The sequence below is a fragment of the Hylaeus volcanicus genome, chromosome 3 (genome assembly GCF_026283585.1).
Source record: "Hylaeus volcanicus isolate JK05 chromosome 3, UHH_iyHylVolc1.0_haploid, whole genome shotgun sequence".
In the NCBI taxonomy this organism is placed as follows: domain Eukaryota; kingdom Metazoa; phylum Arthropoda; class Insecta; order Hymenoptera; family Colletidae; genus Hylaeus; species Hylaeus volcanicus.
The window spans coordinates 1,186,225-1,200,432 of NC_071978.1; the positions used below are offsets into that span (position 1 = coordinate 1,186,225).

Below are 14,208 nucleotides of genomic sequence, written 5' to 3' on the forward strand. Positions count from 1 at the left end.
TACTACGCTAGCGTACTAATGAAAACGATGAGTAAGTGGTGACACGCGTATTTTGAATTATTCTTGGAAACGATTCTTTTAATTGCTTTCAATAATCGTAATTTAAACATAAGAATTAGTAATCATTAGTAAGTATAATATAACCAATGGTTATGTATGCAGCATAAAGTGACTAAATATATACTTGGACTCGACGTTTCTAGATAATGTAATCAATGTCGCTGTCGTTTACGTTGTCTATACAACTTCTCAAGATATTTTAAAATGTTTCATTTATACAACTTGTAATCCGATTCAATACTGTACAACATTTGATCAAGTTTAGTGATTTGTATAATATTAACGATTCGTTAGTATTTGAAAGTCATTCGTTTGTCGAATGTGTTGCGGAACACATTTGCTAGGATTTTAGAGGTTATCTTCAGTGCTCCAAATTTCTTTTCGTCGTCCGCATATTGGGTACTTTTGAATGTATTTAATAATTGACAAATCGCTTAGTCGGTATGCTTGAGTTTCATCAAATTATTATTCGATATAGTTTATTCAACTGAAACGGATCAACGGATATGGTCTTTTGGGACACCGTGTATATTCGTAGGGTGCGTATATATGTGTGTAGTGGTCATTAAAGAAACTCAGTCTGAGCAAGATGGCCGGCCGGATCAGTTCGGCCTTCTATTACTCCGCGCTTGTTTTTCATTTAATACTGTTAACGAGTTCGAATAATGGGGAGAGATACGGTGACAAAGCAACGACGCTTCACATTACGGAGGACCATGACTCGTTTGGATACAAACGGCCACTTATCATCAACCGGAATGAAGATTTTTTGGATGATGCCAGCGAAACGTCATTTGGTCGTAACCGCAGGGATGTCCCTTCAATGAATTCAAATAATAAACCGAACATCGTGACGAAGGTACGCGATCATCTTTCTGCGTATTACGTACAATTCAACTTGTTTGATTGTGCGCGACGACTAGAAATGCCATTAACTCGTTTCCCCATATAATTTGCTTTATTTTTGTTGTCTTATCTTGGTGGACGTGTTGTTCACCGATAGGGGCGATTTTAGAATTTTACGCGTAGTTAATAAGGCCGGCGTACAAGTACTGCCTTTGTGCGCCAACCAGTGGAGAGCGTAATTGCCGTTTTATGTCCCTTCCGGACTAAATTTAATCAATCCTAACGAAACGTAATAGCATCATAGTCGTTCTGTTATTGACATGCAGAGGTCAGTAACCGCTCTCCGTGTCTCTGTAATTTTTCAATAGGATTTTTATTTATTTATTTATTTTTTTTTGTTTTTTTTCTTCGTGGGTTCGTCCGACGAATAAAGCTTTCATTGATCGCGGAATCCTCGTGCATTGGTTGGATCTTTCTATGACGCATGAATTGGATAAATATTAGTCTTTGTTATAATTAACAAATATTTCACGTTTCTAATAATATCTACATACATAAAAAATAATTGAGCTAATTATAGGAGTACATAAACAAATTAGTTTGTTATCAATTAGAAGTGATATTTTAAAATTCGAAAAACGATGCAACTTACTCTGTGTTAGTAAATTGCATTTGTATTAATAAATGATGTATGTGTATAATGTTTTGATGATGCATTGAAACGTGATAATTAGTCATAGGTGCCTGTCACAACACAATCAAGTGTTAAATTTTACATGTATGAAAATACACACAGCTGATAACAAAGAAGTAGAATGTGTCAGCAGTATCCAAAATAAACTACAGTATGATAATGTAAACTACATGTATATCGATACATTCAAAAATGAATAATAAGTATTCCCTGTAATGTTTGTCCTGTATTTTCATATACCCCTGGTATATGTGTGTGTATTATCAGTTTATCCTTATCTTTATTATGATTGATATTATTTGATAACTTTTATTACTTATAAAAAAGGATTCTTGAAAGAGAGATAGGCAACACTTTATTTAAAATTGCTTATAATATAAGCAACGAGATATGTACTTATACTTATAATGTTTGCAGGTTAATGCTTTGAATGATTCACATCAACAATTGATGGTGCATTGGGTAGGTGAAGGATCTAATGTAATAATATGTCTGGCAAGAGATAGCGCACCTACGATACGACTTCAAGGAAGTAAGGTTCCGGTACCCACCAATCCTAGTGCTGTATATATAAGTTACGATTATGGCGATACATTTGTGAACAAAACTGAAGAGTTTAAGATTTCTTCTGAACCTAATGCATCGTATGCAACTTTGGACAAGTTTATCAATCATCCAAAATATTACAAATATGTAAGTATATATTTGATTATGGTTCTTTTCTCTTCCATTAGTTGTCTTTTTTATTTTCATAATGTATTGTGTTTTACAGTGTGTCTTTGTAGACAGTTCAAATAGTTTAATTTTCATTACGCGTAACAATAGCGAATTTATTCTACGAGTGGCAGTACCATTCCATCCAAGCGAAATTTCATTTTATGAAATGAATCCTACATTTCTTGTCGCTCTCGACAAAGTCGATAGTATGCGCAGAGTAAGTTTCTCGGTCTTTAATTTTACATATCATCTGTGCGTTGTTATCGCATTAATATTACTATTTTAATTCAGTTATGGGTATCGGTAAATATGGGACTCTCATGGGTGACATTGTACCATTATGTGAAAGCATTCTTTTGGTCCTCTACATCTACTTTAGTCGTCGAACGTATAGAACCTTCTGGATCGAATACTGTTTTGGAATTACCTTTGTTACAACTATGGTATCCAATGTCTCGCTATCGATCGGAAATGAGAATGTTCAATAGATCATTTACAGTTGTAATGACAAATGTTGAAGATTTCCAAATTAGAGGCGACTATAGATTTGCAACATCGAAGAATACAAAGGTACGCGATACATGTTTCATTGTGTTTACGTTAAATTGTTAGAAATAATGATATTCGGTATAAGCGGATACAAATAAACAAAACTTGTTTCAACAGAATGGATCGGAAAGCTTAGATCTTTACGTGTCTTACAAGAATAATAGCTTTATTAAGGCTGAATTCAATACAGAGTTACCTTGTAAAAATTATCACATCGTCGATGTTTCACATAATAGAGTCTTTGTTGCGGCTGCTCACAGTGAAACCCAAGTCAATCTTTATATATCAGAAGTCATAGATCAGAAGCAGGCAACATTCGTATTATCTCTTGATGGAATTCTTACATTTTTCCCGAACAACACTTGGAAAGACAGTTGGTTAAAGTAAGTATGCGATACGCAAAGTAGTCGGGTGTATAACTTTATCGCGAACGTCTCAATAATTTTGGAATTTTGTTATTAGCGTTACCGATCAATTAATATCTGTACTTTTATTTTCTTCTTTTAGCGATGTAGCCGATGAGGCATTTACAGACTTGTATAAGGTTGAAGGTCTTCGTGGTATTTACATAGCATCGCAAGTAAAAGGAACACCGAAATCAGGCTCTATCGGACCAGAGAATCTAGTATCGTTGATAACATTCGACCATGGAGCAACATGGAATCGCATCAAACCACCACTAGCGAATCACGAAGGGTTCTATATTCACTGTTCAGAATCGTGTTCATTGCACCTGAGTCAACGTTTCAGTCAGTTGTATCCCGTGACAAGATCAGTGTCGATTATGAGTTCCAAGTCCGCTCCTGGTATTATAATGGCTACCGGAGTAATAGGACCAAATCTTAAAGGTCATCCTGCTCTTTACGTGTCCAGAGATGCTGGACTTACGTGGAAACAAGTCCTTAAGGACTATTATTTCTTTAATATGGGTGATCATGGCGGTCTTTTGGTAGCTGTCAAGTATTTCAAGTCACGCGGCGAGACGAGCGATCTTTCTTATTCTGTCGACGAAGGTGAAACCTGGCAATCGTACAAGTTTAATGAAAAAATGTTACGGGTATACGGATTAATGACCGAACCTGGAGAAAACACGACGGTGTTTACGATGTTTGGTTCAGACAGCGGACAGCATCAATGGTTGATAATTAAAGTTGACTTGCGGAATGTATTCGAAAGAGATTGCACCAAGGATGATTTTAAGTTCTGGTCTCCAACGAGTACAGAGAACAGTACAACAGATTTGCCGGTGATGGCGTGTGTCTTGGGCCGAATGGAGACTTATCAGAGAAGAGCGGCACAAGCAAAGTGTTACACGGGCGTGGATTATGATCGTCCGATAAAAACGGAAATATGCCTGTGCGATTACAATGACTACGAGTGCGATTTTGGGTTCGTGCGAGATTCCTACCATTGCGTTCGCGACAAGACCATCGTTCTTCACGATCCTTACGCTGTGCCAAGCGACTGCAAACCTGGAGAATTTTATAATCGAACGAAAGGATACGTAAAAATAGCCGATGACGAGTGCATCGGTGGTTTAGCTAGAAATTTTGAGCCAGATGAAATTCCGTGTCCTATTGGAGAAGAGTCGGAGTTTTTGTTGGTGGCTCAACGAGAACATATATCGCGGATCAGTTTGGTAGGAGAGAGATTAGATAAGTTGCCGGTTCACGACTTAAAAAATGTGATAGCCATAGAGTACGATATGAAAAATAATTGTTTGTATTGGGCGGATATTGTGAATGACACGATTGGTAGACAATGTTTCAATAATGGCATGAGTGCTCCTGAAATTCTAGTAGAAACCGACTTGAGTTCCGTAGAAGGAATGGCGCTGGACTGGGTATCGAATCTTCTGTACTTTGTGGATGGTGTTAAGATGCGGATTCAAGTGATCAGGACAAATATATCAACTATGGGAAGAATGCGAAGAACAATTCTCGGTCCTAACAATCTGCAAAAACCCAGAGGTATAGCAGTTCATCCAATGAACGGTTACATGTTTTGGACCGATTGGGCTCCAGGCAATGCCTCTGTTTCGAGGGCTAATCTTGATGGAACGGACGTTAAACGGTTATTCGTAGAGCCAACCGTTGAATGGCCAAATGGAATAACGATAGACCATATAGCAGAACGAATTTATTGGGTAGATGCCAGGCAGGATTATATCGGGTCCAGCGACTTCGATGGTAAGAAGTTCAAAAAGGTGATTTCGAAGAATGGCCGCGTATCGCATCCTTTTGCTGTCGCGGTATTCAAGGACAATATGTATTGGGATGATTGGAAGCAGTCGATGATATTCGTCGCGGACAAGAATCAAGGTTTAGGCATAAACATTATTATCGGTCAACTGTCTGGTTTGATGGATCTGAAGGTATTCGGACACAGTACACAGGTTGGCACCAACGCTTGCACCAACAGTACCTGTTCGCACATTTGCGTTGGAGCACCTCACGGTGGTTACGTCTGTCTTTGTCCGGACGGAATGGAGATGGTCGAGGAAAAATGCATGTGTCCAGGTAATATTCCACCCTTCTCAAACTCCACGTGTCCACGAGTCGCTAGAACCTGCGCGGCAAATCAATTCGCATGTCATAACGACGTTTGCATCCCTGCATTTTGGCGTTGCGATGGCGACAACGATTGCGGTGACAACTCGGATGAGATTCACTGCAACAGGACTACGTGTAGCTCGAACAGTTTCGAGTGCGACGATAACAAATGCATTTCAAAGTACTGGGTTTGTGATCTGGATAAGGATTGTAAAGACGGCAAAGACGAAATGAATTGCAAGTACTCAAATTGTACAGAGTCTGAATTTAGGTGCTACAATAGTAGATGTATATCGCATAGGTGGGTATGCGATGGCGAGGATGATTGTCGGGATGGCTCTGACGAGTTGTCTTGCAAAGGAAAAACAACACCGAGTACCTGCAGATCCGACGAGATTCTCTGTAAATCCGACCAAACGTGCATACCAACTGGTTGGAAGTGTGACGGAGAGCATGATTGCACGGACGGGATGGACGAGGCAGATTGCTCCAATATGGTTTGCGAGAATTGGCAATTTACGTGTAATATGTCACTGGTTAAACATCGATGCATTTATAAATCTTGGGTGTGCGACGGTGATATGGATTGCACTGATGGTTCGGACGAGGTGAACTGTACCGTTACGGTTCCTCCGGCGCCATTGACTCCGACGCAGATCACAAATCTTTGCAACCCCTGGATGTTCATGTGCAACAATAAGAAGTGCGTACCTTACTGGTGGAAATGCGACAGCGTAAATGACTGCGGTGATGATTCCGATGAGATGGGTTGCGGGTATCCCGAGGAAGTCGACGCTTCTACTATCGTATCCATTACCGAACAAACCAAAGTTTGCGGAGACCATCAATTCCAATGCCTAAACGGTAAATGTATACAGGACGCGTGGGTATGCGACGGCTCGAACGATTGTCCGTCTGGGGAAGACGAGGTGCACTGCGACGGAGTTCAGGTTACCTGCAGAGAAGGCCAGTTCATGTGTCGCATGGATGGTTCTTGCATACCTATAAAAGATGTCTGTAACGGTATAGAAGAGTGTCCCGATGGTAGCGACGAGTTAGGCTGCCCAGGTGAACAACATTCTAGTCTAGCGGCCACTCCGTCCTGTTTCGTAGGTCTGTTTCCTTGCGACGAGACGCGTTGCTTTCCCTTGTCAGCTTACTGTAACGGGCATCAAGATTGTTTGGATGGCTTCGATGAGAACAACTGCGAGAAGAACAGCTCTCGCGTTTACCAGGTTCTCGTGATGGGAGTTGACGAACGATCAGTGAATGCTACCGGTTTCATCTTGTTTTGGTGGATCCCGGTACCTGCAAATGTGACTTTTGAGTTTCTACCATCTATATCGCTTGCGGAACCTGGCGCAAACTGGACCAACGCTACCAAATGGATCGAAGACATGGAATATCAGTTTAACAATCTTCAGCCTTATACTCGCTACAATGTAACGGTTCACGTTAGACTAAAGGGACAATCGAACGTTTTCCCGCCAGCGAAATATCAGATTGTTACGACTAAGCCAGGTACTCCTTCGGAACCACGAAACGTCACCGTTGTGCAGGGTAATGGAACTTGCGTCGAAGTCAGTTGGCTGCCACCTCTGCATCCGAATGGACCAATCATCGGTTACGAAGTTTACGTTGCACCACCTATGCCGCCCATGCGATTCTTTAGACTAGGGTTTGAAACTCTTATGGAATTAACTTTTTTTCATTTGTTATATAAAGATTCTTGGTGATAGTGGTTACGTAGAATCGTTACAGAGAAAATACGTACGTTTATTTGTTTCATTTTTTTTTTAAAGCAAGTGTTTAAAACAATGATTCTTCGTAACTGTTCCAAGGATCGGAATAGATGTTATAATAATTGTTTTCAATGTTTGGTTTAGACAGCAGACGTCAGCGACTATCTATATGCCTTTCGTGGCAAGTAGGAATTATTCGTTTTGGGTAGTAGCCAAAAACGAGTTTCACGAGTCTACTTTATTCAATGTGGTAACCTTAACTTTTGACGGGTCTGCAAACATAGACGACATCGAAGGTCTTAAAGTTGTCTCAACCACGAATCACTCGGTCACCTTAGCTTGGAAGCCATTGAAGGACGTCGATGGATATCATATTACTCCTAAGGCTCCTGCTACGTATCCCTCGTTAAAAATGGTCGCAACGTTGAATAATCAGATAGAAGTCACTAAATTGGCCCCAGGAACTAAATACACATTTGAGATTAGTGCTGTAAAGAAGAAGTATGTTGGAAAGCCTACCACCGTATCTGCAGTTACGGATGGTACACCTTTACCATTGGTGACGACACTTGTTGCTCAATTAGTTAAACTTCAAGGAACAACTGTGAAATTGTCTTGGGATCCACCAAAGAGCCTGCGGAAGATCAAGTGGCAGTATGCGATTCATTACGCTGTCGAAATAGTGGAATTTTTTAAAGGTATTTTTGTAGCAAACAAATATTCGTGACTCTAGATGTTTACTAACCTCATGGAATTTTTCTAGATTACAAGCTTCTCACCACGAACTTGTCAGCTACCATTAAGGATTTGGAAGCTTGTGAATACTACATGTTCGCGGTTGGTGTTAATGGAGAATATGGTGCGGGTCCTTTGAGTACACCGGTTTCAATATTCACGCATTTCAATCAACGTGCTCCACCGAAGAAATTGAGGGTTGCGTCGACGAGTAGACCCGATAGCATAATCATTTCATGGAGTGCAAGTTGTCCCACGATTGACGAACCTATCAAGTACACGGTGAGTTCTGAGCTTCGCATTAAATTAAATTAAGCTAGTGTTAGATCTTAAACACGAGTAGACCTACAAAAGTGTAGGTTACATCGTTGCCTTGTTTTCAGATTACTGTGACAGAGATGACGCTCAACAAACGTTTTGTTGTTACTTTACCACCAACAAACGAAACGATCGTAAAACACACTTTTAATTCGATAAAATATGGTGGCAAGTATCGGATCGTTATAGCAACGGATGTTGATAACGCTATACAAAGTCAGCCGGTTATCTACACGGCACCTACGATCTCGCCACCTCATCAATTGAAAGTTCTTCATGAGAATGAGCGCTACGTTATCTTTTGGCAACAGCAAAATGTACCGGAAAGTCTTATAACTACGAACTATCATTACGAGATCCTGGTGGTGGAAGGATCGAACAAGATGAACGAATCGATTGCTAAAGTTTACAAGATCGATCAGCCACCGTACACTTACAAGGATGTTAAGTCAGATACGATTTATACTTTTGCTGTTCGTTTGGTCACCCACGAAGGCTATCAGAGTCCTTTAAGCGAGATTTATAGCGTCCGGAAATCTGCGGGTAACTATCTTATTGTACATGTAAATCATAATATTTTTATCTTGAAAGTTAATTGTTGTTATATCTTCTCAATGAATAATGATGGATATATAATATTTTCAGAGACAATGTTACCAGTGATGATGAACCCGTCGAATATCTTATCTTTTGCGATACCGATCTGTTTACTAATCGTGGCCCTAGGTTCCGCATTGGCTTACTTCATCATAAGACACAGAAAGTTGTCTAATACTTTCACGCAGTTTGCCAATAGTCATTACGATACTAGACGTGGACAAGCGACTTTTCCAGGAACTACAGACGGTTTAGGTTAGTATGCTTGATATTTGAGAAGTGAACAACCAATTAACGACTCGATTTTTCTTTGCAGAAGAAGAAGACAGTCCTGTGATACGAGGCTTCTCTGACGATGAACCGTTGGTAATTGCATGAACAGGGGATACACACAACATCTGCCGTACAGTACACTTACTTACGCTTTTACACGTACACAAACATACATACACAGAGAGAAGATACGTAACAGAATCGATAGGAGCAGTATACGTGTATACGTACATGGGTATAAAGATAATGTTTACATGTAGGAGGAATGTGCCAATTCACTATTATTAATATGATAACTTCGAGTATATATACATATGTGTATATATATATACATATGTGTATATATATATACATATACACACACATACCCATACACACACACATAGGTAAAGACCTGATCATAAAAGTGGGAAGCTTTTATGAAAGTGGCTCAAGACTGACACACTTCATTAATCGCAGTAAATACAGATAGATTAGACTGGCTGCTTAGAGCACTTACATGAAAGCTTTTGCGTATCGATACCTTACGTTGTGTAGAGATCTAATTATACATGTACATGATATTGATTAGTATACGGAAAGTTAAGTTTACGTCGTATCGGCGGGGCCGCAGAGATGGAAACTGTTGTTTGATATACCTGTAAAAGTCGGACAATGTATGAGAGGGTTGAAGAGAGAAGAGAGAATAATCTGTACATATAGTAAATATTTTGTACCGAATCGCAGAACCTATGAACATTTTCGAGATGTACACGATTACGTTCACACGGATTTCTACTGTATATGCATAACGAGGAAATCATGTATGTTCTGACGAAGTTCTTATATCGTCTATGCTTTGAAATATTTTTACCGACAGCGGAGTCCCGTTGGGTTTACCATTTTGAGAAATTTTTCTTGTCTAAAGTCGGCATTTATACGAGCGAATTTGCTCTAGATCTTTTTACTTTTTTGTAATAAATCTTTTTTATGTAACACACAAACACACGAATAAGCTTATTCATACTTTTAAGAAGAATACACGAAGCTTGTGGCAGCGGTGAAAGTTCCGTTAGTTTAATCGTTTCAGTATAATAACGACGATGATTGGTGACTATACTTAGGTCGTGTCTTACTAAGGAAGAAAGCAGTTCGGATCACTTTTTTGTCTAATACCTATTGATAAAAAATATGTAATAATATATAAAAAAGATGTATTTTTTAAGCATACCGATCGAGAAACAGTGCAACTTTTATGTTCCGCTTTGAACAGAGTTCACTCGACCCGCACTGTTCACAGTTGTATTAGAACGGAACAACATTTGAATTTATTGTACAGATTATTTTTGAACATGTGGCTAGTACTACTGTAGAGATGAATTGGGAACTTGAAAGTACAATAAAATTTCATGTAAAAGTTCCACTTTAAAGTCTTCTTTGCGGTTCATCGAATGGTTATGTACCTTTAACACGTCGATAAATGTTTCGGGCACTTCTTTTATATGTACACATGTCTTTTTTAAAATGTCAGAGAAAACATTCAAGCAGCATCTTTGTAGTACTAGCCTCATATTGAGAAACAGTCTGTAGATGTAAATAATAAATACATGAAGCGGTTGAACGTATTTGTAACTTCGCTCGCCAATATTGGAAACTCACATTGAAAAACCGAAGATTTGCATCTTCGACGAACCAATTCGACACCCTCTTTTATAGGCGGAATCGATCATAATTTCCGGGAAAGTTAGTTAGGTACAAAATTTGGCATGTTCGTAAAGCGATTTTTAACCGAATTTTTATTCCTTTCAAACGAAAATGTGTGTCGAAGGAGATCCTATTAGGATCATTCCTTATTCAGGAGAAAAGAATCGTTGTACTGTTAAGTGAAATGAAAGAGATCCTACATGATTGTAAATTTGCATATGTCGAATGAAGATTTAACGGTTTATCGCTCAACGGAAGGATAGAGACGGGCAGTTTGTCGGTGAACAGAAAGTATCAAGCAGTATTATCAGAGTTTGATCGTTGCTGTGTCGCTTCTAAATGACTAGGTAGGTTTACAACGGTTTCGATCGAAGTGTGCTTAATCTCAGGAGTACTGTTCTTGGTATTTTTAGCGATTAATTTTAAATTTTAAATACTAATATTTTAATCGAAGTATTTCAATTAGTTTCAAGCTATAAAAGACTAAACGAATTGTTAACACCGAATTTCGTTGCGCGTCGAGTTTTATTACGACTCGATTGTATATTTGATTTTTATTGTGCGCGACTCGTAGTTCGTAATATATTTATCTTTACGATTTTATTGCGATTAGGAGGTGACAAGCATTCGACGAATTCTCTGGGGGATAAAGATTTGTTGAGATTGCAGTTAAAGAATAGGAGGGTGAACAAGAACGATGGACTCGGATATTTTGATCCAGTTTCGCGAGAGCGACGATTTCAAGGGTGCGTAGCTTGTACGTGTAAATCTCAAGGGTTATAGCAATATAACAGTGATATATACATAATATATAAATCTATATACGTATACATATAATATATTTGCGTGTAAATAAATGAAATTAAGGCACAAAGAAGCGTGATTTTGTTTTAAGAGGAAAGGAAAATGACTGTCGTGCATACTGGTTACGTATTGTCTTCGTAGCGAAGCAAATATATATATATATATTTAATATTATAATATTATGTAATAGAATAACATGTAATGAATTAATTTTAATCGATAATACTACCAAACGCACTGTTAATTTATTCACCGTACACGTATGCATTTCATCCTATTCGCGTAAAATTAAAACGTTAATATTTTGAGGTCGTTGACACTGATAAAACTGTGCGTTAATATTAAACCTAGCCGCGTCATAGATCCGATCGATTTATTATACAATTGCTGTGATCGCTCTAAAACTCTTGCTACATTCCTTTTACAATTTCCGTGAAGTAATTTTATACGATACAGTTACACGAGTCCACAGTAGTCACGATAGTCACGATTTTCTACCGATAATTTTAATAAAAATATTCCTTACAGGTGAAGAAATGTCGATATTATTCATTGTTACCAATAACCTTACGTGATACTTAATAATGTTTCTCCTCGTAAACATATCTTCTATAGATATATAGACACCTACGTATAGTAGATATCTTTTGATCATTGGTGATTTTAGCAACGAGGACGATTCCGTTCCTTCGAATTGCTGATGATCGTTGGAGAACGAAACGCGACATTTCCGGCGGAAATGTTTGCCGACGAGTTGGCAAAAAGTAGAACAACTGGGACAAGGAAGCTGCCCATGTCCGGTCGATTTCGTGGTGAGCCAGTTTCTTGGGAGACTGAGCATTTCCGTTGAACTTGTCAGAGATAATTCGAGAATTTTTACACCGTTATTTCATTAAAAATGAGAAGAACGGAATATCGCGAGTCCCCTGTGGCCTTTTGTGTCGTAATTTTCAACGGTCGCGCGCATAGCGGGTTCGCGTTCGATGCGTCTAGGTTCGAATGGAAAATTAAATGAAAACGAAGGTAAAGGGGTTTGGGATGGAAGGAATGAAACAATTTCCACGTTTAGGATCGTTTTGAAATTGAACAATTGAAGATTGATCAGAAAAATGATTGTTGCGAGGGTTAAAAAAAAGAAGGTTGACGATAGGTTGTTGCGGTACGAAACGTTAGTGTGGAACTCGAAACTGGGCTACGCACGTGCAAATGTACCGCAATAATAATTGTTTCCTTAATTATAGGCTCGGTGTACGCGCGTACGCGGTTCGCTCATCGTACTTTTTACGAAGATTATGTTCCGACGCCGAGACGGTTGAAACGATTTTCTTGTAAACTGTTCCGTTGAAGTTTACAGAAGACTAACGCTCACCCGGTTATCAGATGATCGTTGCCGATTCGCGTGCACGCACATGCTGTCGCTGGCGCAACGTGACGTGAAAATTGCATACAGAGATGTATTACGTCGTTACGTTAACACCTCGATTAGATCGGCGCCTAAGTATTTAACTGGACCTCGATGACATATTTACATCGTTTTAAGTACAAAGCGAATTGGAATTTTAAGATAAGTGGCCACTAAAAATGTTATCGATCGTTACGCTACTCGTAAAAAGATGGATCTGTAAATTATCGAAGCTTTCGAGACTTTTCACGCGTCATTACTCTTTCACCGAGGCGTTGAAAACACTTGAAATCATCCACGCCAAATTATATCACCCGTTCTCTCGTTAGTGGAGACTAAAACGACCGATTACGTATACTCGCGTAACATCTTGCATGTGCAAACTGTTTGCCGGAGGCGTATTTTTAACGAATCCGAGCCTTTCTCTTGCGAATAATTAAGATTTCTATCGGGCAACTTTGAAGCACGCAATTAATTAGAGAACGCGAATACAAATTAACTGAATCGTGTTTGCATTTTCTGTGATCCGATTATAATTAAATTCAACGCGAATTATAACTGTAATTCGGAAAAAAGATTGGTCCAATTTTTTCCAGCATTCCGATACTACTCTTTACGAAAAACCATATAATTCTGGAAATGGTAATTCTATAGAAGCTGTTGGACGCACCGCGGCAGTAGTGGAACGCGTGGCGTGGCCAACGAGAAAATGACACATGCTATGGTTGCAGAGGTATCAAGGAGGCGGAAGGAACCAGACATCTCGTGTCAAATCACGAGAAAATACGTGTAAGCGAAACAATAGGTTGTTCGATGGTAATAGTTAATGGGTTTAGTTGCGTGAAATTAGTCCTTTACTGGCGCCGATTAACATGTTACAACGTTAACGCGTTAGCGCGCGCTACGAACGACACCCTCTTATTTCCTCGCAACTTGCTCGAATTCTCCGGCTCGATTCACGGTCTCGATCGAGTTCGCTTAATCGAGAATGCTTAAGAGTAGCGGGATATTGGATTCGCTAATCGCAGAGAAGCTAGGCCTATGTAATACACGTATGTTACTTCGCCAAACGAAATATGTTACGAAACGGTAAGTAAACTTGTAAAAATAATTTTTCTTTTATTTTCGAGTCGATCTCTTCGCTTCGAGGTTGCATTTTATTTCGCATCGTCGCTACAGATCCTAAACTAGTCGACGAAAGAGAGAGGAACGGGATAAATCGATGATACAGTTTTC

At 39.1% G+C, this 14,208-nt stretch overlaps 1 protein-coding gene across 1 annotated transcript; it reads left to right on the forward strand.

Moving 5' to 3' along the window:
* Positions 1-230: 230 nt before the first annotated feature.
* LOC128874067 (sortilin-related receptor-like) lies at positions 231-10,679 on the forward strand. Its single transcript, XM_054118341.1, has 12 exons — positions 231-459; positions 539-919; positions 2,018-2,293; positions 2,373-2,534; positions 2,609-2,887; positions 2,984-3,249; positions 3,374-7,096; positions 7,305-7,858; positions 7,924-8,177; positions 8,279-8,756; positions 8,859-9,065; positions 9,127-10,679. The coding sequence occupies exons 2-12, from the start codon at positions 650-652 to the stop codon at positions 9,186-9,188; spliced, it is 6,531 nt and encodes a 2,176-aa protein (XP_053974316.1). The 5' UTR covers positions 231-459; positions 539-649; the 3' UTR covers positions 9,189-10,679.
* The last annotated feature ends 3,529 nt before the right edge of the window (positions 10,680-14,208 follow it).

Bases quoted from the DNA above. Each gene is read 5' to 3' on its own strand.
- LOC128874067 (XM_054118341.1), top strand. From the start codon at position 650: ATGGCCGGCCGGATCAGTTCGGCCTTCTATTACTCCGCGCTTGTTTTT. The intron at 7,859-7,923 runs GTATTTTTGTAG...GAATTTTTCTAG, and splicing joins AATAGTGGAATTTTTTAAAG to ATTACAAGCTTCTCACCACG. The intron at 8,757-8,858 runs GTAACTATCTTA...TAATATTTTCAG, and splicing joins TAGCGTCCGGAAATCTGCGG to AGACAATGTTACCAGTGATG.